The sequence below is a fragment of the Aspergillus vadensis genome, assembly GCF_003184925.1.
Source record: "Aspergillus vadensis CBS 113365 unplaced genomic scaffold BO88scaffold_8, whole genome shotgun sequence".
Classification (NCBI taxonomy): domain Eukaryota; kingdom Fungi; phylum Ascomycota; class Eurotiomycetes; order Eurotiales; family Aspergillaceae; genus Aspergillus; species Aspergillus vadensis.
In genome coordinates, this window is record NW_020292046.1 from 705,741 (window position 1) to 729,456 (window position 23,716).

Here is a 23,716-nt window from a genome sequence, read left to right on the forward strand (position 1 = left end):
CCGACCGTCTGGAGCCCCACTGGCTCCAGCATCTCGCCGCCTCCTCTTTTGGTTCTCCCTCAATTTGCCCCCCCATACTTAATAATCCGATCATCATCTACTAACGTAACTAGTGGTCAACTACCACTGCTTCTCCGTTAACTACTAGTTCATCTACCTTCTTACTACGGCTACTAATCGCCAGTGCTTCGGCATCCTTTTCAAGTCCTCGCTCACCCTTGTGACTTCCATTGGATTGTCCCGTCGCCCGTTACTCATCTTTAGTGATTTTCTGATTTCAGGGACTTCCTCCTGACGCACCATTGGTCTCTCCTAGATGGTTTAACTGTCGACGTCCGCCGTCTGACCTCGAATTTCTCTGGTCGGACACACCTCCGCCCCTCACTCACCTTCATGTCGCTACCCCACATCATCTACTCGTATCTAGCATTGTCTCCTACACATGGAGGTTCATACGTTGGTTTGTGCGCCGGGGAAACCTCTTCCCCCCGCACAACCCCAGCTTTCCGCAGCCGCAGCGCCTGAGAAGAGAAAGCGGGTCCGTCGATGGCATCACCGAGGTTTTACAGGTTGTTCGACATGTCGTCGACGCCACGTCCGCTGCGACGAAGCATCGCCGTCCTGCAAAAACTGTACACGCCTGGGCCTGGAATGTGATGGCACTCAGGGTCGTATGACCTTCAAAGTCTACGGACCGCCGCAAGCGGATTCGTCTCCCGCCACCGCCAAGAAATGCGACAAAAAGATCAAGAGCGAAGGGGACAAGCAAGTGAAGCAGGAGCCGGCAGGAGACGAGAATGAGCCTTTCGAAACATTAGTTGTGTCTCCAACAACTGTGTCCGACCTGAAGCCCATAAAATATCGCTTTCAAGAACCCATCTCTCCCGCCGAGTTTTTATCGTCGTCACTGGACTGCGTCGAAGGCCGGTATTACACTCATTTCGTCGACCAAGTCTCTACTTTACTCCTCATCTATGATAATTCAAACAACATAAATCCCTACCGAAGATTCTTCCCTGAGCTCGCTCGATCCTCAACCTCAATGGCCAGCGCTATGCAAGCCATGGGTGCGTTGCACCTTGCCAATACATCCAGAGGACAACAGCGAAACAAGCACTTCCAACAAGCCATGAGCAATTATGGCGAGGTTGTCAAGTCCTTCAGAACCCGATATACAGACCCCAACCACAGCGTGCGACTTACGGATTTCGCCACCTGTCTTTTGCTGTCACTGTTCGAGGTGAGTCCCTTGTTGTTGACCTGGGCATAACGAGCACACAAAGCTAACTAATCAGATGATGGATTCTCAACATCACAATTGGGCTATCCATCTCAAGGGAGCCCGAGAAATCTACCGAATACTCTTCACCCCTAATGACGACCCGGACAAAGAAGCTAAGCGCCTCGTTGAAATCAATCACCCGCTTCGACCATTCCTCGTATCGCTGCTCTCATACTTAGACGTTGCGGGTGCTTGTGCCACCAGTGAGGGAACCGTGGTGGAAGGCAGCTATTGGACAACACACGGAGGTGGCTGGGAGTACAATCTGGGTACACCAAGCCTATCGACCGAACAACCCGCTTACAGTCACCATCTTGTGGAACTGCGCCAATGTTGGTCTGCTATGATGGAGATCCAAGCAGCGATCAGTGCCTTTGGAAAAGCGAAACAAGATGGTCTGATGCCGTTCGAACAGCAAGACCTGGTCTATCACGAACTATTACAGCGGCTGGTACAATGGCGTCTGAACGCACCACAGGCACTGCAGACGTTAGGCCAACTAGACGATGAGATCTTGCGACAATATCCATACCCCGATGTCCTTGAGTATGCCGGGTGTATCGAAGCATATGAAAAGGCCACCAACATATTCCTACATCGGGTTGGAGCAGCAGGCCGTCCTGATATACAGCCCCAAAGGGTGCTGTTAGACATGCTTGCTACGCGAATTTTGGCGTTGATTGGAAAGCTCGCAAAGGACGTGGGTCAGTTGGCGGTACTATGGCCACTCTTCACAGCTGGCCGAGAATCACGGAACGAGAGCGAGCAGAAATTTGTGCGGCAGACCATGACTGATCTCCAGCGGTTCGGGTTCAAGGTATGTTAAGGATGGGCGTCATTAATGATCAAACAAATGCTAATATGACTGCAGAATGTTGATAAGGCACTCGAGGAACTGGAACAAGCGTGGTTCAAGCGGCGAGCTTTCCCAGAAGGTTGGATTGACACTATGGACGATATACGCTCCTCAATCCTACTCCCTTGAACAAAGCTGCTTCGTGGTTCGCTGATGACATTTTCTGCGATTCACGACCGCTCTGAGCCATCTTGACATGGTATTTGACGATTTATAATGGACATAAGTTACTTGGGAGGGGAAAACACGGAGTCTACGTATTGGTGTAATACTGGCGTTACTATATGGGAAACTAAGGTGTTCGGCTGGGCTGGACCCTTAGACTTGGATTTGCGGAGCGTGAGGAAATATCTTTTGCAATTGATTGAATATATGTGCTGTTATGGGTGACGGATTTTTGCTCTTTTTCTATCTTACCGGAGGAGTTGGATCACTGTTGTACAGATACAGACAGGGCTTACTGAAAGTCATATATAGAGTTATACCTTGGCACCCGTGAGAGTTATCTGCTTTCCACACGGCCTGAAATAGAACAAAATCTAGTATCTGATATTACCATGATTTCATCTGTATACATCCATCTGTAACTATAGCAAATCACATTAAATCTCTGGGTATACCTAAACCCTTCTAGGCTCTATCATATCTACAAAGCAAACTTTTTCCACCCAAAAATAACAGAGGCGGTGGGGGGACGATGCAAGCAGTCCAGTCTTTCCTGCCTTCTTTACCCCCACCAAGATCGATCAGTCAACGACCATCTCAACCGATCAACAACCCCGCAAAAAAACCAGCATCACCACAACCACCAATCGTAAAATACAACAGAAATATTACTGCGAGGCTCGCCTCGCGATGATAGTAGACTCAGTTCTCCTCCCTCCTGGAGGAAGACGTCGTCGCCTCAGGCTGATGATGATGATTATCACCACTACCAACTTCCTCGACGGTTTCGGTCGCAGCACCCTTGCTATCGATGAAATGTGAGATGCGGTCAATAGGCAACCAGGCGCTCTCGGGGGTGACGAAGTAGGAGATTAGAGCGAAGATGGTCACGCCGGCCATGATGATTGGGGCGTCTGGTTAGAAAGAGGGAAAGTAAGTAAGCAGATGTTTTAGGATGAAGTAAATTGGAAGGGAGGGGGGTTCTTACAGTTTAAGTTAGCGCCGGTGACGGGAAATTCGTAAGGAGAGAATAGCACAGCTACCACCCAGCCGTTCCAGAAGACACCGATGAACTGGAACGGCTTGCTCCAGCGACCGAGACTCCACTCGGGCTTGGGGAAGCGTTTCGGGGTGCAGAGGAGTCGGCCGAGGCAGATGAGGCCGTATGCGGCGGCGCTAGGTACACCGGCGGCGGAGACGAGAGATGTGAAGGCCACGTCGGAGGGTAGGAGCGTGCAGCTGATGAGTGCTGAGACACCCCAGACTACGATGACGGCGTTGCGGGGCTGGCCGTTGTGGACTTTGGAGACCCAGCTGGAGAAGGGGAGGACACCGTCGCGGGCGACAGCGAAGACGAGGCGGGAGGCGGCGACGATGGCGATCGCTGTGTTCTGTAAAGTGGTTTAGTATGTGAATGTGTGGTTGAGGGAGCTGTTGGGGGGTAGACTTACGAGCCACAATGCGACTATGCAGATGACGTTCATGAAGATGTGGCCTCCTTTGCCGAGGACGACGGCGTAGAGGGGCACGAATGGCTGGGGGGAGCCGAAGGACATGAGAGTGTCGTTGTCGGGCTGATCATGTCAGTATGGGGCTGTTGGATAATGGTTGCATGAAAGTGTGGAACTTACTGCACAGAAGAGGAACAGAATGATAGTTGCTAGTCCACCAATGCCACTGACGACAGTACTCCAGAAGATACCACGTGCTGCCGTCACCGAAGCATGCTTGGTCTCTTCTGCAACGTGACCAGAGGCGTCGAAACCGATCAGGATACCGGCAGTGGCGAGGTAGGAAAGACACCAGTTCCAGCCTGCAGGGGCACCTGTGGCGTTGTAGGTGGACATGAATGCCTCTTCAGCCGTGCGGAAACCCCATGTGTTGGCGGCACCAATTGGCAACCAGATGACATTGAGGAAGAAGTCCAGCATGACGATGAAGGACGAGAAGTAAAACACCCATTTGAAGAACCTAGCTGTAGGACTATAAGCAAATGAACGGAGACAGGACAGGCGCAACCCTTCTCGGGATTGAACATACGCGGCAGGTAGTTCAAAAGTGCGGCCAATGCTAGCAACACTTCCGTGCAGATCCACTGGACAGCACGGAACTTGACACTGGATGTGTCTTTCGGGAAGTCGACGTCGAAGACCGTCAGTTCCTGTGGCGCTGATAAGTAAACTACCTTGGGATATCTTTGAAAGTGACACTCACCGAGAGCATGTAGTTGACAGCAGATTGGGTGTTGCTAGCACAGAAGGTTGTCCAGGCCGTAGTACTCCACCAAGCAACCACAAATCCGAGTAGCCTTCCAAAGCGAGGACCTCCAGACTCCGCGGCCCACAAGTAGATAGAGCCCGCGGAGGGGGAGGCAGAGCATACCTCCGCGATGACAGCAGCGGTAATGTATGTGAAAACCAAAGTGACTAGATAACTCGTCCTACATAAAATGAGTTACGATCATTGCATGAACGGTGATAGAGCCTACCAGTAAGCCAGGTTACCACCTGCTGCAATACCGGTACTATAAGTGACGCGCACTCCTCCAACAAAGTAGAGAGCAGCTAATAATGTGAGGTTAGTGGCCTTTATGGACCTAGAATGCGCCGTGATCAATTCACCTACCGAATGTCGTCGAGAAGTTTTCAAGCAGTGTGTATGTCCTGTGAAGGACCTGTAAATATGGTCAGACAAACCTGCCTGCAAAAGGCTTGCTAAGGCTGACTCACTGGCTTATAGCCCATAGATTTCTGTTGGTAGTATATCAGCGATTACTCATTAGATATCAATACTCGATCGCTGAAAGGAATGCCACTGATATACATACCAGTAGCTTTGCATCTTCTCGGGACTCTGCCTCGCTCCTGACCTCTTCTCCCCCGGCCGGAACAGTGTCAGGGTCGACGACGAGCTGCGAGTGTTGTTGGTGAGGTGATGGGGCCATGGCTGCCGTTCTGGAAACCAAGGCCAATACTCAGAGGCTGAAAGGTCCACGTCCAGGAGCGTGCAGATAGAATAGCTGAAAGTGAGGAAGTTAAGTGAAGATGTTTCTGTCGCAAGTCAGCTGAAAATTGATGATAGACGATCAGGAACCTGCTAACCCCACTCTGTAAGGCGTAAGACAGCAAGAAAAAAAAAGGATCCAAATTAGCCTAGTGGATAAGCTAAAGCACTCGTGCTCCCGGTTTAACGAGTCAAGATGTCGCCAACACTCCCCAGTCTAGAAAGGATATACCCTTATCCAGTTCCCTTGTCTTCAATTCAATCTAGTGACGGGATAGATAGTTGAGGGTTGACCGGAGATGTCTGCTCCGCAAGAGCCAACGGTGAGGGAAAGAAGAATTGTTGAAGCTCACTTTTGCGCTCCACTAGCGAGCCGGGAGAGCGCGCAAATTCCAATCAGGGCCTGTGGGTGGAAGGATGCGACCGCCGTGGGTCAAGAGAGTGTACCTTAAGGAGCCAAGCAAGAAATTAGCTCTGGTAGCATCACCGCAGCGGAGCCGTTCCACATTTGCGTGAGCCCGTTCGGCCGTGGACGGATCCTTTACGCGCTCCATCGCCTGCTGGGGACAACGCGTGCATGCATGCATGAAATTGTTGATCAAGTTGGCAATCGATTTTTATCGATGGATATAATGACTCGCGAAGTAGGCGGGGTGCCCTTTTGGCGCACGCAAGACAGCGATTGCTTCAAATCGGTTGAGGGAGGGTGTCAATCGCATCATCATGATTATCTCCATGCCCCACCATGAGTGGAGCGGGATAAAAAGCCGTGCGAGGGGCCGGCCATTACCAGGACATGGATCTTGACATCGATTCGAGGCCAATTCAACCAACCGTCACTCCAACAATGACTGCTAGACAATATCCAGCTAATTTGCGACAGGTATAAAATCGGACCGCAATCCACGCGGACTTCACTGGCACGAGGAATTTCAAGTATCGCCTCAGGCAGCAACATCTGAAAGAACATGCACGTGACCTCATGGATCAACTTCTTATCAACTACACTTACCATCTAGATCTTATCCTATCAGTACAAATGCCGGGGATGTTTTTCAGCTAGGACCAATGTGTTCCATTGTGCACTACCCGCAATGATCATATGTTACGCTGCATAGCACGGACATCCCATCCTCCACCCTGACAGCCCGAGCTCGCTGGAATCAACATTCACGTGGACAGTTGATCATCCGATTTGCGGAGAGCTGGTTCCTCTGGCATCCAAGAATGAATGCCATTAATGGGTTGCGGTGATAAAACTTGATTCTCACAGCAAGTAGGTTCGAGGCCACAAGTCGAGCGGGGAAATGATGCCTATAAATAACGGTTAAGTGTTCGGGAACTCTTTGATGATCAAAGCCGCAGCTTGCAAACGCAAATGATGATGGAGGTGTCTACACGAACTAAGAAGCTGGCAAATATCCAATGACCAACTACCCTGTCTGGCGATTCCATGAGCTCACACGCCTGAACGAGCCGAGTTCACTGCCACCCTTTTAATGAGTTGTCAGATATCCCCGCCGGACAAGGTTATAGCTGAACAACTGTTGTGATTCACAATCTCCGAAGGATGGCTCGTGCCCGTTGCACGAGATAGTGATATGTATTCCAGAAGGGTGCTCTGCATGATATGTACAATTATCTCCGATGCGGCGCCTAGACGGCGTTACATCCGGTTGCGGTTGGGCCAGGATTGTAGAAGTAGGAGGACAAAGCTTGTCCGACCCGGTTAAATAGTAGCTCATTTGTACCGAGATGAGCTCAAGTGTCTTAAATGTAGATCCCCATCAGTCGGCAATTCGTTGTAGCACGGGTCACCAGGTCCTTCTTGGGATGGTATTATATACACAGATATGCGACAGCGGCACGATAGGACCACTCATAAACCAAAATCTATTATTGCAGTCAATACCAGCATAAACCATGAGAAAGGGTGCATGGTGGACGATGCCTGATGCCAAGCGGGAGTGACAGCTCAGACTCCGCGAAGCCGATGGCCAGTCAATGGGCCTTCCCCGCGCGGCTTCCCCTCATTTCCTGCAAGTCTTTGGTCACATCACCCACGGCTACTACTAGTACTATCGTTCTTCAATCCTATGGAGGTGAATTCCGGTCACCGGAGTCATCCTTTCTTTATGCCAAGTTTAGACTCGTGGATAATTGGCATGTTGTGTTCCCGCCATCCCTTGCGCGACGGTGACCTCCCCGCATTGGAACGATCGATCTCTCTCCTGATTGAATCATGAATCAGGAGCTTTCCCCATATAGCTGTACGTGCCTGCACTCTTCAGCTGATATATGAATTCACTAACGTCTCTGATTGAATGGGTTTGCAGTTCGAAACAATAACCCGCCGTCCTGCCGTCCTTCCTAGCCTGCCCTTCTGTCACACCACCCATGTGGCCCAGACGCCCCCTTCTGCCACCTTTGCAGCATTGAGAGTGAGTGGAATGAGGGTTTCTGTGGCAATAGCTTCTATCATTAGAGTCGCCTTGCGTTAGCTGTCAACTTCCGCTATGAGTGTACCGCTGTTTCTGCGCTCGGCGCTGTTGCCATGCCGAGCAGTTCCTGGAGCCTATGCACGGGACTCCCGCTCTATTGTCAAGACCACTCGTGAGTGCTTTTGCTAACCTCATCGACAGTGGGCCTCAAGACTTACTGACTACCGTCGCATAAGTGCAAGTGCGATGCGTTCCATTGTTAGCCACCAGATACAACTGCTGTGAACAGCTGCCACTTCCGACGTCGTCTCGCAGAAGATACGCTACTGCTGCATCCGCATCGCCGTCCGTCCCAGTCGTACCTTACTCCGCCCTGACCGTTGGTGTACCTCGTGAAACATACCCGAACGAACGTCGTGTTGCCGTGACCCCTCAGAATGTCTCCCTGTTGCTCAAAAAAGGATTCTCGCGAGTGTTGGTAGAACGCGGCGCTGGAGAGGAAGCCAAGCTACACGATCAAGTATACGAACAAGCTGGAGCAACACTAGTCGACCGGGGTTCAATATGGTCTCAGAGCGACATCATTTTGAAGGTCCGCAGTCCTCAGCAGCAAGGTCCCATCGACGAAATCGGAGCACTGCGCCAGGGAAGCACGGTTATTTCGTTCCTGTATCCGGCCCAGAACAAGCCACTGGTCGAGAAACTTGCTTCGCGTGGCGTCACATCTTTTGCCATGGACATGATACCAAGAATATCTCGCGCACAAACATACGACGCTCTTAGGTATGAGCCATTCATACTGGATACTCACAATGCTGACCACTTAACGATAGTTCCATGGCCAATATTGCTGGGTATAAAGCTGTCTTGGAAGCGTCCAATCATTTTGGCCGGTTTCTGACGGGCCAAGTTACTGCCGCTGGGTAAGTGAGTTTTTACATGTCTCATACAGATTTACTAACAATATGCTACTTAGAAAGGTTGCATTCCCTTCTGATATGATAGGCTATAATACTGAGAAGTTCTAGATCCCCCCTAGCAAGGTTTTGGTTATTGGCGCTGGCGTGGCTGGTTTGAGCGCAATCGCATCTGTAGGTCTTTGTTAATGCGTCACACTGGAGGTCATAATTAACGGGCATCGTCTAGGCTCGTCGCTTGGGAGCTATTGTTAGAGGCTTCGATACCCGTTCTGCTGCTCGTGAACAAGTCCAGTCCCTTGGTGCCGAGTTCATAGAGGTAGACATCCAAGAGGAAGGATCTGGCCAAGGTGGATATGCCAAAGAGATGTCGAAGGAATTCATTGAAGCGGAGATGAAGCTTTTCATGGAACAAGCTCGGGAAGTAGATATCATTATCACGACTGCTCTCATCCCTGGAAAGCCTGCACCTAAGCTCATTACGAAAGAGGTAAGAACCGTCTCCCAGGATGCATCGAAATCTACTCACAGTTCTAGATGGTTGCTGCAATGAAACCTGGATCTGTCATCGTCGATCTTGCCGCGGAAGCAGGCGGGAACTGCGAAGCAACTATACCTGGCGAATTGACTAAGTTTCAAGATGTGACTGTTATTGGTATGCGGCTTCCAAGTGTTCAGTGATACAGGGCTGACAAGTTCCAGGATATACTGACCTACCGTCGCGTCTCCCAACCCAATCATCTACATTGTATTCCAATAACATCATCAAATACCTTCTGTCTATGTCCCCTAAAGAGAAGTCCTTTGGCATTGACTTAGCAGATGAGGTCGTTCGCGGTTCTATTGTTACACACGATGGAAAGATCGTACCGCCAGCCCCACGGCCAGTACCACCTCCTGCGCCTAAGCAAGACATCCCCACGCCTGCCAAAGAAAAAGCAGAACTGGCAATATCACCTTGGCAAAAGGCTACGCGCGATGTTACGGCCACTACCGCTGGTATGGGGACTGCTCTTGCTCTGGGCAAGGCTACAGGACCGGTGTTCATGAGCAACATGTTGACATTTGGTCTTGCTGGTCTGGTCGGCTATCGTGCAGTGTGGGGTGTTGCTCCGGCTCTTCATTCTCCCTTAATGAGCGTTACCAATGCGATTTCGGGTGCGTAAGCCGAACATCATTCTGCTGTTATACTAATGCTAACTGCCCCAGGTATGGTCGGAATCGGCGGTTTCTTCATCATGGGCGGAGGCTACGTGCCCAGCACGATACCCGAAGCCCTAGGTGCTGCTTCAGTTCTACTGGCATTTATGAACGTATCAGGTGGATTCGTTATTACCAAACGCATGTTGGATATGTTCAAGCGTTAGTGTTGGAGCACATAATGTTGACGATATCCGCTCACACAGTGTCCAGGTCCGACTGATCCGCCTGAATACCCTTGGCTTTACGCTATTCCAGCTGTGCTTTTTGGCGGGGGCTTCCTTGCTGCTGCCAGCACTGGAATGGCGGGGCTTGTGCAAGCCGGTTATCTTGTCAGCAGTGTTCTCTGTATTGGTAAGTGCTTTTGGTGCTGACAATTCCATTGCTAATATCAGTAGCCTCGATCTCGGGTCTTGCTTCTCAGCAAACTGCTAGGCGTGGGAATATCCTTGGAATACTCGGAGTTGCAGCTGGAATTATTGCATCTTTGGCAGCTGTAGGGTTCTCGCCCGAGGTTTTGACTCAATTTGGCGCGGTGGCTGGCCTAGGTTCTGTCGCTGGTATGTAAAGCACTCATTCGACGGACTTTCCTAACCAGTCAACAGGAGCTCTTATAGGACGACGAATCACACCAACTGGACTCCCCCAGACCGTTGCTGCTCTCCATTCTGTGGTTGGGCTCGCGGCTGTCCTTACAAGCATAGGGAGTGTAGTGGCTGACATCTCTCACGTTTCGACATTGCATATGGTGACGGCGTATCTGGGTGTTCTGATCGGTAGGTATATCCCATGTGAGTGGGAATCTTCTAACGGTAATAGGTGGTGTTACATTTACTGGTTCTATTGTGGCTTTCCTGAAGCTCGCCGGACGTATGTCTTCGCGACCTATGATACTACCTGGTAGACACTTGATCAACACGAGTCTGCTTGGAAGTAATGTGGCCACAATGGGAGCCTTTGTTACGATGGCACCTGGATCCCCAGCGATTGCAGCGACGTGCTTAGGCGCAAATACCCTGCTTAGTTTCTTGAAAGGTTATACTACGACTGCTGCCATCGGTGGGGCTGATATGCGTAAGTGCTCAACCCTGGGTGACGTGCCTTGCTGACCAGCGCAGCGGTGGTGATTACCGTTTTGAATGCATATTCTGGATTTGCTCTGGTTGCCGAAGGCTTCATGCTCAATAACCCCCTCCTCACCAGTGTAGGCTCTTTAATCGGAGTTAGCGGTTCGATTTTGTCCTACATTATGGTAGGCATTCTCGATTAGACTATTGCTCGGAAGATTCTAACCATGCCAGTGCGTCGCTATGAACCGCTCGCTTACCAATGTCTTGTTTGGCGGCATTGCAGCTCCTCAGCAAGCAAAGAAGATCGAGGGCGAGGTAGTCCAGGCAACTGTCGACGATACGGTGGAAGCATTGTCACATGCTGAAAGCGTCATAATTGTGCGTATGAGCTTTGAAGTGATGAACATGGCTAATGGGTATAGGTTGTTGGATATGGCATGGCTGTAGCGAAGGCGCAGTATGCCCTGGCTGAGATCGTGCGTATGCTACGTGCCAGAGGTGTTACCGTGCGATTCGCCATTCATCCTGTTGCAGGCAGGATGCCAGGCCAATGCAATGTGCTTCTGGCTGAGGCATCTGTTCCTTATGATAGTAGGTGCAACACCTGGACACCTGGACGAGGCTAACCAGAATAGTCGTGCTCGAAATGGATGAGATAAACGATGACTTCCCGGACACTGACGTTACCCTTGTGATCGGCGCTAATGACACCGTCAATCCAATCGCCCTGGAGCCTGACTCGCCGATCTCGGGTATGCCAGTCCTGCATGCGTGGAAGAGCAAGGAGGTTGTTGTGATGAAGCGCAGCATGTCCAGCGGATACGGTAAGTGTCTTTGACTCATGGGATGACAAGCGCTAATCGTGCAGCCGACGTACCAAACCCGATGTTCTACATGCCTGGAACGAGGATGCTTTTTGGAGACGCCAAGACCTCTTGCGATGGTGAGCTACCCTGCTAATGGATGAGGACAAATCTAACATGTTGCAGCTATCAAATCTGCTCTCGAGGCGCGTAAATAGTTGCTACAAGTTTCTTGAATCATTTGTTCATGATCTCTTGGAGGAACACTGGATGTTTTGGGATGCTTCTAGTTACATTCAAGTCCATAGTACATTTGACATGAACAAATACAAGGCCAATTTTACGTACCAAGCATCACTGCCTTCCACCCCAAAGTAGCAGATGCCTTCCGCTTTACATGACCGGGAAAGCGCCCAACAGCATCATGCTAGTTGACTAATGTGTCGTAGTATTGTATTAGGCTCCGTCTGGATTGTCAAATGCCCTCGATGAGCTCAAGTTCTCTGAGAAATCCCAGATGGACATCGGCACTAGTATATGGCACTGTAGTGTGGTGTGTCTATTCGAGTTAGGAATTTGTTTGTTTCACCCGATAGCTCGTTATACTCTTCGCTATTCCATTTCATTGGGGACCGACGACACTGTTAGATTCGCCGCAACCAGGGGGTTGCAACTGTCATAAAGCTACCGTGCTTGCCTATCACGAGTAGTAGTACAACCAGTCATGGACACAGAGGATCTATGGAAGTGAAATCATATGGTGGTGTCTTGCATCATATCATCCACTGAATGGATAATTTATGTTGACATCAGAAGAGAAGAAAAGCAGAAGCAGTCCTTCTTCTTCTTCTCTGCGTTTGCGGTGTGTAATGTTCAGAACTTGGCGCACTCATTGGTAGGGAGACAGCAATCTCATTCTTTTAAGGCATTGGTATGGATTGTACAACTTGTTGATAACATAAGTCTCGGTCTTATCGACCTGAGGTGTCATAAGTCTCGGTCTTTTCGACCTGAGGTTGTCATAAGTCTCGGTCTTTTCGACCTGAGGGTGCAGCAAGTACAACTCCTTGCGACCTGGTGTTAGTTAATTCTCTGATAACGGCTGGCTCATTGCCAACCGTACTAGAAGCTCAATCGGCGCAGTCTCCTCTTTTTCGAAACTGTACAGCTTAGACTGTAGAATAAGCATCCGAGTCCCACGCATACAGACATGAAAATAACGGAAATTCTGGGGACCCGGAAATGACAGAAGGAGAAGAGGAAACGTCTTTTCATCCCCAAACTCTCGAGGCATGGACTTATAGTCTCAATATCCTCCTCAAACAAAGCCTCATCTTCTGGAACCCGAGGCTGAAGAGCCCGGCATTGCATAGCAGATATAATCACTGCGAGTTCCTCGTAGAGCATGGAGTTCTCTTTCCCGCAATGCGATAGAGCTAGGCCAATGGTAAGATGGAGATAGATACGGTGGCCATCAACCATATCTGGCTCGATCCGAAGAATTGCTCCCCAATGGTCGTGAACAGAAGGGTATGCCCGAAACAGCTCGCAGCCTAGATAGAACGGATCGGGCCAGCTATTGGAAATTCTTTAGTTAAAAGATCTAGTTAAAAGAAGAATCCAATAGCCTTCTTGCACTTACTATATGTTTTTCAGTTTTCTTCGCCTAATTAGTACTTCATCTAAAGTTTTCGCGTTTTCTCTTGCTCCGCATTGACCCACGGAGTATTCCACCCAATTCATTAAATGGTAGGCCCACTGGTATATGAAAGTTTTCTGACCATTTGGCGATTCACCCTGAATGGCGGGGTCGTAGTGTATCATACTCGGCCGTTTTGATGCTAAAATGGGGTACTTTTCAAGCTCCGCTCGGGACATGGGTTGAAAAAGAATTGGGACATCAGCAGGAAACAGTGTTCGTGGCCCATATATATCTGCTCCTGCAGTTCCCTGTCCTTCATTTTCAAGGTTTTTAAGAAAATATGGTCCCATATGACTGCGATCAATTTGGTACTGATCCAGGACTACATCACTTACTTGATTCTCTTTATCCACCAGCACTTCAGGAGTCTTCACCACCAATTCCTTCCAAAGACGTTCGATTTGCTCAGCTATGTTGTTGCTAGGCATTTTGTCGTGTAATTGAATATGAGGGCGTTCTCGTTGTTAGAATGGTTGGTGGTGTTGAAGAGTTGAATTGAGTCGAAACAGTAAGATTGGAGATGCGTGTATGTTGGGCGGGCGTGGCTGGTCAGCTGATACTGAATGATTCACTATCTACGCAAGCTTTACCATTAATACTCCATACCACGTAATAAAGTATCATTAGTACTAGGCTCCTCGGCACTGAGGTCCGGCTCCCTTTCAGCGTATCAACAAATGGTAGGCCCGGGCTTGTGCGCAGCTCATCTGGCGTTCTCTGAAGCCTGTAAACATATCAGGATGATCTATGCGAAAATACCCATGAAACGGCTCTTTCTAAGTAGCCTAGCCTAGCTGCATGTCGGCTTGAAAAGGAAGTTTGGAAGGCCGCTTACTCCGTATTGTCTGTCCACCCTGCTGCAAGCCCGTAGCCAATAGCCTCCGTAAGCATGTACGATAGTCGACCAAGTAGTTCGAATAATAACTACTAAGTTATGAGTCGATGACCGTATGTTAATGATCCGCTATAGGCTAGCACGTTGCAATGAAGTTTGCATATAATTTTTGCAAATTATTTCTTCGCTTGCCTTTACTATAACTCCTTATATCTAGGAGCCAGAGCATACATTCAGATTCGTCTACAAATATTCTGGCTCTCTGGCCTGTCGTTGTGTTCTTAGCACGATAAGAGCGCATATATGAAGGCCAGTCTTTGCGACCTGGCATATATCAATAAACCCACTTTGAAGCCGGTCTTTGCGACCCAGTATGCTGGATGTATGACTAAAGTGAAATAGCAAGCAGGATCGTAGACACCTGCAATACTTGGCGTCTATTCCCTATATTGTAGGGACCGTATCTTTGCATCGCCATCAGGCTGGGTTGCCTCGTTCCACTTCCACCACGACCATCTAGGTAGTCTGCCCAAGAATTGTCGTATCCTGCAAAGGTTATCCATATTTCGCATTCATCCTTTGAAACAAGAACCCGACTATGCCAATTCGTTACCAACGTGTTCATATTGGTTAGGTTGCGGGTGGCTTACTGGTGTGTATTGATACTTCTATCAGTATCAGGATACTGGCTGACCCAAGCTACAACCTCAGCAGCCTCCTCCATATCGACTGCCTTGTCCATCATGTCGCGAAGGTATCTCTTGCATTTAGTCACAGACTTGATTTTACCTGTCTGCTTATCTTGCAATTGTCCATCTGTGATTGCAACAAATTGGGGAGGAGACTCGCCTGAACGAAGATTATGACTACCGAATGTTCCCCTCAAACGGAGTCTGGTGCTACGCCACTCGGAGGCAGTCGTGGTAGGTAACAAGGAAAGCGCCTGGAGTAGACTGATCAGACTAGATTTAACAGGAGTTTCATCAGAGCACTTAAGCGGATCATCCCTGTTTCTAAAGCCTTCCAGTACTTCCCACTGTCGAACGAGAGTAGTGCCAAATTCTCCCAGGCCCCGGAAGTTGTTTGTGCCGACTTGGTTGAGGTAGGCTTGAAAGCCTTGGGACATTGCTAATGTATTAGAGGCTGTAGTTAAGTCAAGGCCATGGTCAGCAGGATTAAAATAGTCTGGGTGAATGGGTTGGGGGCAAATCGTTCTGAAGAGCATAAATTGCTCATCGTTAACGCAAGATCCTGACTGGAGTTTCTTGCAGTGTCGCAGCGACTTGTGCAAAAGGCCGGCCCGCTTGGCATATTGTACCCATTGCTCTCTGTTGCGAGGAAGATCATTGATAATTTTTTCGAGAGACATGATCCACAACGAATATCAGAAAGACCCAAAGACAAAGACCGTGTTTATGGGTGTGTGAGGAGGGTGCTTATCTTGGGAGCGAAGAGAATCTAGAGGAGACTTAAGCAGAACTCCTCCGTCTGGCAAGCAGCGCCAAGTATACTACTAGAGGCAAGCACGTCCCGGTGTACTGTAAACTAAAAATGCCGATACACCGTTTTGAGCGGAATCGCTGGCTACACTCGCCCCGTTACGTCTTAAGAATTCCGAGACGTAACGGTTCTGTGTCTCATTTTTAATGTCTCTTTGAAAGAAAAGGTAGGCCCCCTTGTTGCTGTATATGGGGGTCTTTCAGCCATATACCACGCTTGTTGTCATTACTTTAAGCTGGTGGCTGCGAAAAAGCGGGCTGGGCACAGCGGAGGCCCGTTCGACTTGCACTATAGTTGCTGAGAATCGCCACGTGAAGGAATCGGTCTCCAGTGCCCTCCGCAAATGCATTTATTGCCGTCTACGCTGTATCCAATATCAGCCGATTCCATTCAGGAGCCCTAGATGCACCCTGCTTAGGTGGTCCTGTGTACACTTCCAATTGACGGTTAGGTGGTCAGCGTGTCTTCTGTCTCGTTAGTCCTAAGCTTTAGCCATGTCAATTAGAATATAACATAGCACTATTTGCGCGGTATTTCTAAAACAAATGTACGAGGAGCGTCAACGTAGCTCATCTAAGCAAAGAAGTCACATTTCGCTGTGAAAGATTGCTTCATATACAATACCGGTCGGTCGCCCATCATATGTCTAGCAGATACAAATAATAGCTTGCTGGACAATGCGTTAACACTAGAGTCCCGTTTCAATAGAGGATTGAATTGTAGATGGTTAGGTGGTTTGGAAGTTATTCTTGTTGTAGCTGCTAAATCCGAGTAAACCAGGGGAAACCATGACCGATAGAGCATCATAGATGTTTGGTGACCAGATGTTGGAGGTTACAAAGAGAGAGAGAGAGAGAGAGAAGAAGAAAAAGAAGGGGAAAAGGTGCCTTATATACCCCAGCGCCACTCAAGCGAGTGCATTAACTAGTCCAATCAACGATGAATAACATCCCATTCTCATTCATCTCCCAGCTTCACTTACAAGTCAGTCAGTCAATTAAACAATCACCATTCCATTCCATTCCCACACAGTCCCAAGGCATATTCAACCATAGTTCTCTCCATGAAGATGATCATACAGAGATACACGACTCATTCCCTAGGCTTGCCACATCGCTTAGCAGAGCATAATGACACAGCCAGCTGAAAGTCACGCAGCCAGCCCGCCCCCGAGTCAGTTCCCGCGCGAACTCTCCGAGTCATGTCAAACCATGTCGAACCCACAAAAGCATGAAGAGATATGAAAACCAATGCCCAAATTGATCTACAGGCTGACACATTATCATTCGGACTTCGGCACCACAACCCTAATTCCGTGCATCATGGTTCGTACCAGTCAACTAAACTAACTAACCGATGGGGGTGTGGTGTGTGGTTGGATGGATGGATGAAACCATCCGGGAGCTGAACGTGGCTCGAGCGAGCCGGTTAGCGTACCATTGAGGGACTGTTCTCTCTAAAGGAGGACTAGTATCAAGGTTTCTAGAAATCTGAATAGATAGTTGATGGGTTAGTTGAAAGTTGTAACCTTCTAAGCGACGTGCCCCGTGCCCGCGTCAAGGGCTCCACATATACACCTTCATTTGAAATTATCCTGTCTACGTATCCTGAACCTTGGATCTAGATGCACGGGTACGTAGTCTAAATGAAATGCCGAAGAACGATCCATATATCAAATATCTGTTTCCCGCGCCAATATAGGGTTCATATATTCGTAAATTGTGTTTTAATATACTGTGTGTATTAGTTGGGCGATCTTAATCTGCTCGTTTATACAATTCAATATAATTAGATTATGTTCGGGTCATCGGATAGGGGTTCAGGGTTATTGTCTAAGATCTTATTGAAATCTCAAAGGAAGGGGCGAGGGGTGTGTGTGTGTATGTAAAGTTATACGAGCAGACAGCAACAGGCAACTACAATCCCAATGGCAATGTTTGGTACGTAGATCGCAACCGAGATGAAGTGGATCGGGGAACGAGTCAGATCTCATCGCAGTTTTTCCCATATCCAGATCTGACCCAAATCTTGGGCCGGTCAACTGGGTTGGCTGGTTCCTGTGGATGAAGGCGGTAGGTGCCGCAGATGGATTGCCGATGGAAGGATCGTGGAAGATTCGGTGATGATTGACGTGACGGGTACTTAAGCAATTGTTTCAGCGTGATGAGTTCGAGTCAGTTTACTGCTCGTCTACTTTCTGCGTACGCGGGAGGAATTGAAAGATGGATGGATAGAGATTGTATGTTCAACATTTTTGAATGGGCCCGCTCCGGGAAGACCACTGTTTGTTCCTTGTTATAGTACAGGATAAAATCAAACACTAGAGTAATATAGTAGCAGGAAGGTAGCATCCAGTGCGAATAAACAAAAACCAAAATCAAATCAGAGTAGCCGCCTGATCCAGATCCTTAAACCCTTAATCCCGCTAACCGAACGCCGTCATAGCCGATTTGCCCCAAACCGGTAGTTAAACAGATGAATATGAAACACTAGTTCCAACAAGTTGACAAACAAAATTAAGCATTAAGACTTTTGAATGGTGGACTTTCTCCGCCCTCGCAGCATGAACCCCATGAAACTCTTGGGAGTTGTTGGGAGCGGTTCGGTTGTCGTGCTCTCGAGCTTGGGTTGCTTGCTGCGCCGAAAACTCTTCTTCCGCCGCGCCGTCTTGGCAACTTCTGTCTCGGCGCTTTCCCGTGGTTCCAGACTGTGCACGCTCTCCACTTCCGATCGCAGGCTGCTGGCTGAGTATACGCTCGATGCGGTTGAGCTCTTCATGATCGAGTTACGCACTGGTGGCCGCTGTGAGATGTTGCCGGGGACGCTCGACACGCTGTATGATGAACCCGAGCGGTGTCGGTTGAATGTAGGGGAGGAGTAGTATGGTGCCGGACTGGAGGTGCGCGAGGGTGGCTGGCTCATGTCCGAGCTGGCGATCGAGTGGGACACAGAAGTGGACCGAGCGTGGTACTCATCGCTAGGATATGCAGGGGTTCGTCTGGTGCTCGGGAACAGAGAGTAACCACCACCAGCACCACCGACACTTTGCATAGATGGCGGACGGCGGAGGAGACCCGCTTTGGGACCGCGGTTCGATGCACTGTCGGCGGACGTCTGTGGTCGATTCCACGTCATGGCACGCGAGCGCATGGTCATCGGCTGGGCAGTTTCAGGAACGTCCGCAAGAGCTCGGGGCATTGTGAAGGGGTCCGTATCGGCCCGTTTGGGGGCTTGTTTCGCATATTTGCTGTGCAGCTGCAAGCTGCCGCGCTTGATGTGACCCAGGTAGTCGGGCCGTTTGTCGCTCAACAAAGGCTGTGATTTGGTTCCCTGGTTCAAGGAATAGAGCCCTTGGCCAGGTGGGAAGCGAGCGGGAATGTCTGCAGAAACAGCAGAAACTGCCGACATGGGTTCAGGTTCTTCGACCACTGATCCGTCGGTGACGGGACTGATTAGGATTAGATTAGGTTTTGCGCTGGGTTCCACGAATTTGACCTGCTCTGCTACCAGCACGTCTGTCTCTTCATCCGACTCGCTGAGGGCCGGGGACGGAGACCGTGACTGTTGCGACAAGGGAGACGCCGGAGGTTGGTAGACTGTTGGTTGAAGGAAGATGGGAGATTGCAAAGGAGAGGTAGCACTAGGGGAGGGCAGCTCAATGATCACGTCGTCATCGTCGTCAAAAATGTACGAATCTGGTACAAATGTCGTTCCACTGCTTCGTTTCACCGTATCCATGGATACGGGTCGACTTTGTTTACCGGATGGATAGGCTGACAGAAGGCGGGCGAATGACGACTTGTCGACTGGCGACTCTGGGGAGTTCACATTGGAAAGCTCATCTGCGCTGGTATCCGAGTCGAAGGGACCGGCAGTCTTGATAGGCGAAAAGGCATGGTCATGGGCCCCATATTCTGATTCTGACGTCTCCTCTTCTTCCGATTCGTAGCGCCGGGGAAGCAATTGTTCATTGAGATAGTCCAAATCCAGAGGTGCTGTAGTAGAATACATGTTGGGTAGGTAGAGGAGAGATGGATGGAGAATGGGAAGGAAGGAGGGGATCTTGAGAAATAAGAAGAAAAAGGAAAACTGATAAAAAGTAATTAATTAAAAAAAAGGGGACCCTCTGTACGCCCCCGAGGTCGATAATGAAAGGTTATATGGTCGGGGATATGGGTGAGGTGAGAGAGGTGAGAGGGATAGTAGCAATGCAGTTAGTGTTGTCAAGGGTCACCCATGCAACAACAACAGCAACGAGGAAAGGAGGAGGGAAAGGAACGTGAGATGACGAGAGATGGAGAGAGAGATGAAGCGTCACAGAAATAGATGTTGAAAAAAATCCGCCAGGGGAAGCCAGTAAGAGCCGACAGGAGGCAAACGGATATCAAATATACCGCACAGGGACCAGACAGGGTATATTGACCACACGGGATGGCATGCTCGAAACGGAGTGGATCCGACCCTGGAGGTTTGTCTTGAACGAAGCCACCGAAATGCCATTCGATCACACAACCTCCGGAGTGGACGGACCATGAGCAGATCCACCGTGACGAAGGATACTAAGATACTAACTTACTGACTAACTAACTAAAAGGGAGGGAAAATAGTTAGGGAATTTGCAGGGAATGGAAAGAAGCAAGTGTGCATGACACGTGCGCCACCACCAAACTTAGGCGCTTTACACTTGAGATACTTACTCCTGTGCCTCGCCTATCTCGAATCTACGTGTTGGTGACCCCTAAGAATCCAGGACGAGCCGCGTTAAAGCTTCACGGGAATGAGGGGAGGGCGTGCTTACGTCCTCTCTCCATCCTTACCTGACTCTCCTGCAGCAGCGAAAAAGTGGTCCGTTGCCTCAGGATGCTCGGGATCAGGGACGTGGACAACCCTTGCATGCGCGGTTCTTGACTAAAACCCTGGCCAGGAGCAGCAATGATAATCGGGCTCGGTCATAAGTAGCTATCTTACTGTGGACGGAGTACGGAGAAGACGGAGAAGGTTAAACTAAAAGGAAAAAAAAAAAGGAACCAAAAAAGCTATCCAAGAAATTCGGGACTCGTTTGCCGGGGAGGAAAAAGTCTGGAGAGGAGTCAAGCGCCACGGGACCCGATATTGGATGGATGGGGAAAAGGGCAAACGAATTAGACGTGTCCACGGGCGCAGTCGGGAGGTCGAAGGTCAGTGCTTGACTTTTTCTCTGCCAGTTTAAACTAAACTCTTCATCCCCAAATGCAAATGGAATGGGCGTGGCGTGCAGATGGCGGCCACATCTAGATTGCTTTTACTCCCGCCAAGAAATCAGCAATCCGTAGTCAATTGGGGCCATGTGGATGCGATTCTTCATCATGCCTGTATTTCCCCTGTCCTTTCTAACCCTTGTTATCCTTCATATTATTATCTTAAGTCATCGTTTTCTTGCTTGCTTTGTGATACACGCTGTTACTTTCTCGGCGTTAGTTAACTAACTAGCATCTTAGTCACAGCTTTAGTCGGGACAGAGCAAAGTGGTCGAGCGTTGTTGGGATCCACTGCAGAATTCGCAGGCAGTGGAGGATCCCCTTTTTAGCGGTGGTTGCTAATTATTGGGAAAGTCCCCCAGAGAAATGACACGGCGCATTGATCCCATCTTTTTGATAGACCTAGTCTAAAGTAGGATGGATTCACCAACTATCTATCTATTCCTCAACATCGATCTCGATCGCAGTCATCATCCCAATTTTCCATCAATTGCGGTACTACACCAACACCCAACAACAACAACCCGTTATCAGCAAACATCAACATAAGCGTCATCATCTCAATCTGATACATTTCCTGCCCCTGGTTCCTGGCATTGGATGAACTCCGGGAACCGTTTCCCAACTCCCAAGCAACGCCGCTGCTCCAGCCCAGTGGAGCATGTCTAATTCAAACACACCAGACCCCTCGAGCAATGGGAGGAAAAATCAAAAAGAAAAAAAAAAAATAGGGAACTATCTTCCCGTCCGGTGTTCGTAAATTTTTCTTAAGTTTTTTCTTTCTTTTTTCTTCTTTTCTTCTGTTTACATGCGTTCCCACCCCCTTTCTTCCTCTTCCCACTCATGCCCACTTTTCAGTGGGTGGTCCGGTTCATGCCGTGATGGGGTTATCCAATTGCCCGACCGTCGAATGGGAGAATTTTCGCTTTTTCTTTGGTACACACACAGTCTCTCTCGCATGGACTGCTAGATACCCGCAGCAATAGACGCGGACCTCCCTGCAGACGGGATGCATTCAAGGGAGGTTCTGCATCCACCTACGGAGTCGAGATGCTGGTGGTGGTGATATAATAAGCAAGTGAGATCACCGGGTAACACAACAAATTAAACAGATCTCCAGGACTGCAACATATAGTAAGGGGAAGACCCCCCAACAATTGAGTAAATAAACAAAAGTAATCATACATACACTACACAGTACTACTTGACTAGGTACAGAGTAGAAGAAGGAAAATAAGGCAATAGGTTGAGGAAAATCCATCAATCAATCCAATCCAATCCATCAGTGCACACCGTCGATGATCCCCGCCGAGGCGGTTGGAAAATCATCGGGCGTCATCGGTAGATTAACGACAACCCGAAATAGACATGATTGTCGGATCATCACCGCGGTTAGTCTCCGTCTATACACGTACTTTCACTCTAATCAATTGTTCTCTTAGTGGGAGACGGGAACACAAAAGAGAGAGAGAAAAAGTCAACGGCCGAACCTCCTCCGGACTTATGCAGGAACGCAGCTAACGGTGGTTGCAGTGTGAAACAGCCGAGCGGCATGAGAGGGGGCGGCCGGCCAAGGGGGATGGGCTGCTAAACTGTTAACTGCTAACTGTTAAGCTAATTGCTCACTGCATGAGCGGATACGGATTTCGGCACGGTGGGAGACTCCGTCCTTGACAAAGGATTATCTGTCCTTCCTAAATTGTGTACAGTATGTGTGGTGTGTACCGAGTAGATTATAGGAGCCAGCTAGCTAGCTAGCTAGCTCGCTCTCTCCATCATCGCAACGGGCGCATGTGGCTGGGATGCAATGCACAGTTACAGATAAGACATACATACTTACAGAACTTCATGCCGGGCATCGACGGAGCAAGGACATCGCGGAAGTCCCCTTATCGACTCGACTACTACTAGATACTTACTCCATGAGGTGAAGTATAGTATATTTTTAGCACCTCTTAACTCATACTATTGTTCCTCCTTACTTCGTCTCAAGTGGTCTTCTCGCTGATTTACTTACTTTGTCCCAGCCAAGTGACCACAGCGCAAACAACCTCACCAGAATTTCCATTGTCGCTGCTGGTCTTAGCGCAAGATTGAGTTGATAATCATCACTGCCACCGACGCCAATGCTCATTTGACTTTCCAACCCCATGATATATCTCCAGACTTTTCCAACCCGCATGTCAGTGCACATCACCAGACGCATCATCTGCACGTACCCCCCAACCACCCAGACACCATGATTTGACTCGAGTCTGACGTGGACGTGAAGTTTATGGCTGCCACCACTCACTATCCTTTCTATGGAGGTTTATTTTGGGGACGCGATAACACGCCCCTGAATGATACGCTGTACTCATTGGCTTCAGCCGCTGCTTTAAACTCTAGGAAACCGGCTTCCACTCACCACCATCACATCGCATGGACACTTCCTACTGCATAACCTGTTTAGCAACCGCAGCAGCAATTAGCTTCGTATCGCGCGAACCCGTTCGAATAAAGTTACGTCGACGGACCTGGGTCATGAAACACCCATCCACACACACCCACAGTTCAAGCCCCAAACAAGGTTACCGGCAAAGATGCCCTATTCTACCAAGTTCTCACTTAAAACCCGGCTCCTCATACTCAATATATTGATTTCCTATTTGCAGATAAAGAAACACTTCAGTTGTGGTACAACATTCGGTAATCCCAAACCCCCG

General features: G+C 49.2%; 7 protein-coding genes across 7 annotated transcripts; 3 read left to right on the forward strand and 4 right to left on the reverse strand.

Annotated features, from left to right (window-relative positions):
* Nucleotides 1-442: 442 nt before the first annotated feature.
* On the forward strand, nt 443-2,267 carry BO88DRAFT_337856 (Zn(II)2Cys6 transcription factor; the record flags this gene model as incomplete). The annotated part of the gene is made up of 3 exons (XM_025702960.1): nt 443-1,240; nt 1,296-2,099; nt 2,154-2,267. The coding sequence occupies 3 exons, from the start codon at nt 443-445 to the stop codon at nt 2,265-2,267; spliced, it is 1,716 nt and encodes a 571-aa protein (XP_025564161.1).
* A 448-nt stretch (nt 2,268-2,715) lies between these two features.
* On the reverse strand, nt 2,716-5,378 carry BO88DRAFT_404004 (putative amino acid permease). Its single transcript, XM_025706504.1, has 10 exons — nt 5,131-5,378; nt 5,033-5,053; nt 4,929-4,977; nt 4,792-4,867; nt 4,518-4,743; nt 4,344-4,464; nt 3,935-4,278; nt 3,755-3,877; nt 3,292-3,694; nt 2,716-3,217 (listed from the first exon to the last, which is right to left on the reverse strand). The coding sequence occupies exons 1-10, from the start codon at nt 5,245-5,247 to the stop codon at nt 3,006-3,008; spliced, it is 1,692 nt and encodes a 563-aa protein (XP_025564162.1). The 5' UTR covers nt 5,248-5,378; the 3' UTR covers nt 2,716-3,005.
* Nucleotides 5,379-7,185: 1,807 nt separating this feature from the next.
* BO88DRAFT_263116 (uncharacterized protein) lies at nt 7,186-7,697 on the forward strand. Its single transcript, XM_025702298.1, has 2 exons — nt 7,186-7,576; nt 7,643-7,697. The coding sequence occupies exon 1, from the start codon at nt 7,261-7,263 to the stop codon at nt 7,504-7,506; it is 246 nt and encodes an 81-aa protein (XP_025564163.1). The 5' UTR covers nt 7,186-7,260; the 3' UTR covers nt 7,507-7,576; nt 7,643-7,697.
* BO88DRAFT_404005 (putative nicotinamide nucleotide transhydrogenase) lies at nt 7,366-12,087 on the forward strand. The gene is made up of 19 exons (XM_025706505.1): nt 7,366-7,576; nt 7,643-7,919; nt 7,984-8,530; nt 8,581-8,670; nt 8,787-8,838; nt 8,894-9,154; nt 9,202-9,319; nt 9,367-9,822; nt 9,874-10,026; nt 10,078-10,218; nt 10,263-10,424; nt 10,470-10,640; nt 10,684-10,938; nt 10,983-11,116; nt 11,166-11,312; nt 11,357-11,525; nt 11,570-11,758; nt 11,803-11,877; nt 11,924-12,087. Exons 2-19 carry the CDS (start codon nt 7,823-7,825, stop codon nt 11,953-11,955), a joined length of 3,249 nt encoding a protein of 1,082 aa, XP_025564164.1. The 5' UTR covers nt 7,366-7,576; nt 7,643-7,822; the 3' UTR covers nt 11,956-12,087.
* Nucleotides 12,088-12,596: 509 nt separating this feature from the next.
* On the reverse strand, nt 12,597-13,970 carry BO88DRAFT_263183 (uncharacterized protein). Its single transcript, XM_025702299.1, has 2 exons — nt 13,380-13,970; nt 12,597-13,313 (listed from the first exon to the last, which is right to left on the reverse strand). Exons 1-2 carry the CDS (start codon nt 13,865-13,867, stop codon nt 12,860-12,862), a joined length of 942 nt encoding a protein of 313 aa, XP_025564165.1. The 5' UTR covers nt 13,868-13,970; the 3' UTR covers nt 12,597-12,859.
* A 650-nt stretch (nt 13,971-14,620) lies between these two features.
* Nucleotides 14,621-15,727, reverse strand: BO88DRAFT_434568 (uncharacterized protein). The gene is made up of 2 exons (XM_025709484.1): nt 14,925-15,727; nt 14,621-14,870 (listed from the first exon to the last, which is right to left on the reverse strand). The coding sequence occupies exons 1-2, from the start codon at nt 15,641-15,643 to the stop codon at nt 14,663-14,665; spliced, it is 927 nt and encodes a 308-aa protein (XP_025564166.1). The 5' UTR covers nt 15,644-15,727; the 3' UTR covers nt 14,621-14,662.
* A 2,484-nt stretch (nt 15,728-18,211) lies between these two features.
* Nucleotides 18,212-19,936, reverse strand: BO88DRAFT_263191 (uncharacterized protein). Its single transcript, XM_025702300.1, has one exon. The coding sequence runs from the start codon at nt 19,783-19,785 to the stop codon at nt 18,298-18,300; it is 1,488 nt and encodes a 495-aa protein (XP_025564167.1). The 5' UTR covers nt 19,786-19,936; the 3' UTR covers nt 18,212-18,297.
* Between the last annotated feature and the right edge of the window lie 3,780 nt (nt 19,937-23,716).

Bases quoted from the DNA above. Each gene is read 5' to 3' on its own strand.
- BO88DRAFT_404004 (XM_025706504.1), bottom strand. From the start codon at position 5,247: ATGGCCCCATCACCTCACCAACAACACTCGCAGCTCGTCGTCGACCCT. The intron at 4,868-4,928 runs GTAGGTGAATTG...TCACATTATTAG, and splicing joins AAACTTCTCGACGACATTCG to CTGCTCTCTACTTTGTTGGA. The intron at 3,878-3,934 runs GTAAGTTCCACA...TGACATGATCAG, and splicing joins TTCTGTTCCTCTTCTGTGCA to CCCGACAACGACACTCTCAT.
- BO88DRAFT_263116 (XM_025702298.1), top strand. From the start codon at position 7,261: ATGCCAAGCGGGAGTGACAGCTCAGACTCCGCGAAGCCGATGGCCAGT.
- BO88DRAFT_404005 (XM_025706505.1), top strand. From the start codon at position 7,823: ATGAGTGTACCGCTGTTTCTGCGCTCGGCGCTGTTGCCATGCCGAGCA. The intron at 10,939-10,982 runs GTAAGTGCTCAA...TGACCAGCGCAG, and splicing joins CATCGGTGGGGCTGATATGC to CGGTGGTGATTACCGTTTTG. The intron at 11,117-11,165 runs GTAGGCATTCTC...TAACCATGCCAG, and splicing joins CGATTTTGTCCTACATTATG to TGCGTCGCTATGAACCGCTC.
- BO88DRAFT_263183 (XM_025702299.1), bottom strand. From the start codon at position 13,867: ATGCCTAGCAACAACATAGCTGAGCAAATCGAACGTCTTTGGAAGGAA. The intron at 13,314-13,379 runs GTAAGTGCAAGA...AATTTCCAATAG, and splicing joins AGAAAACTGAAAAACATATA to CTGGCCCGATCCGTTCTATC.
- BO88DRAFT_434568 (XM_025709484.1), bottom strand. From the start codon at position 15,643: ATGTCTCTCGAAAAAATTATCAATGATCTTCCTCGCAACAGAGAGCAA. The intron at 14,871-14,924 runs GTAAGCCACCCG...GAATTGGCATAG, and splicing joins AGAAGTATCAATACACACCA to TCGGGTTCTTGTTTCAAAGG.
- BO88DRAFT_263191 (XM_025702300.1), bottom strand. From the start codon at position 19,785: ATGTATTCTACTACAGCACCTCTGGATTTGGACTATCTCAATGAACAA.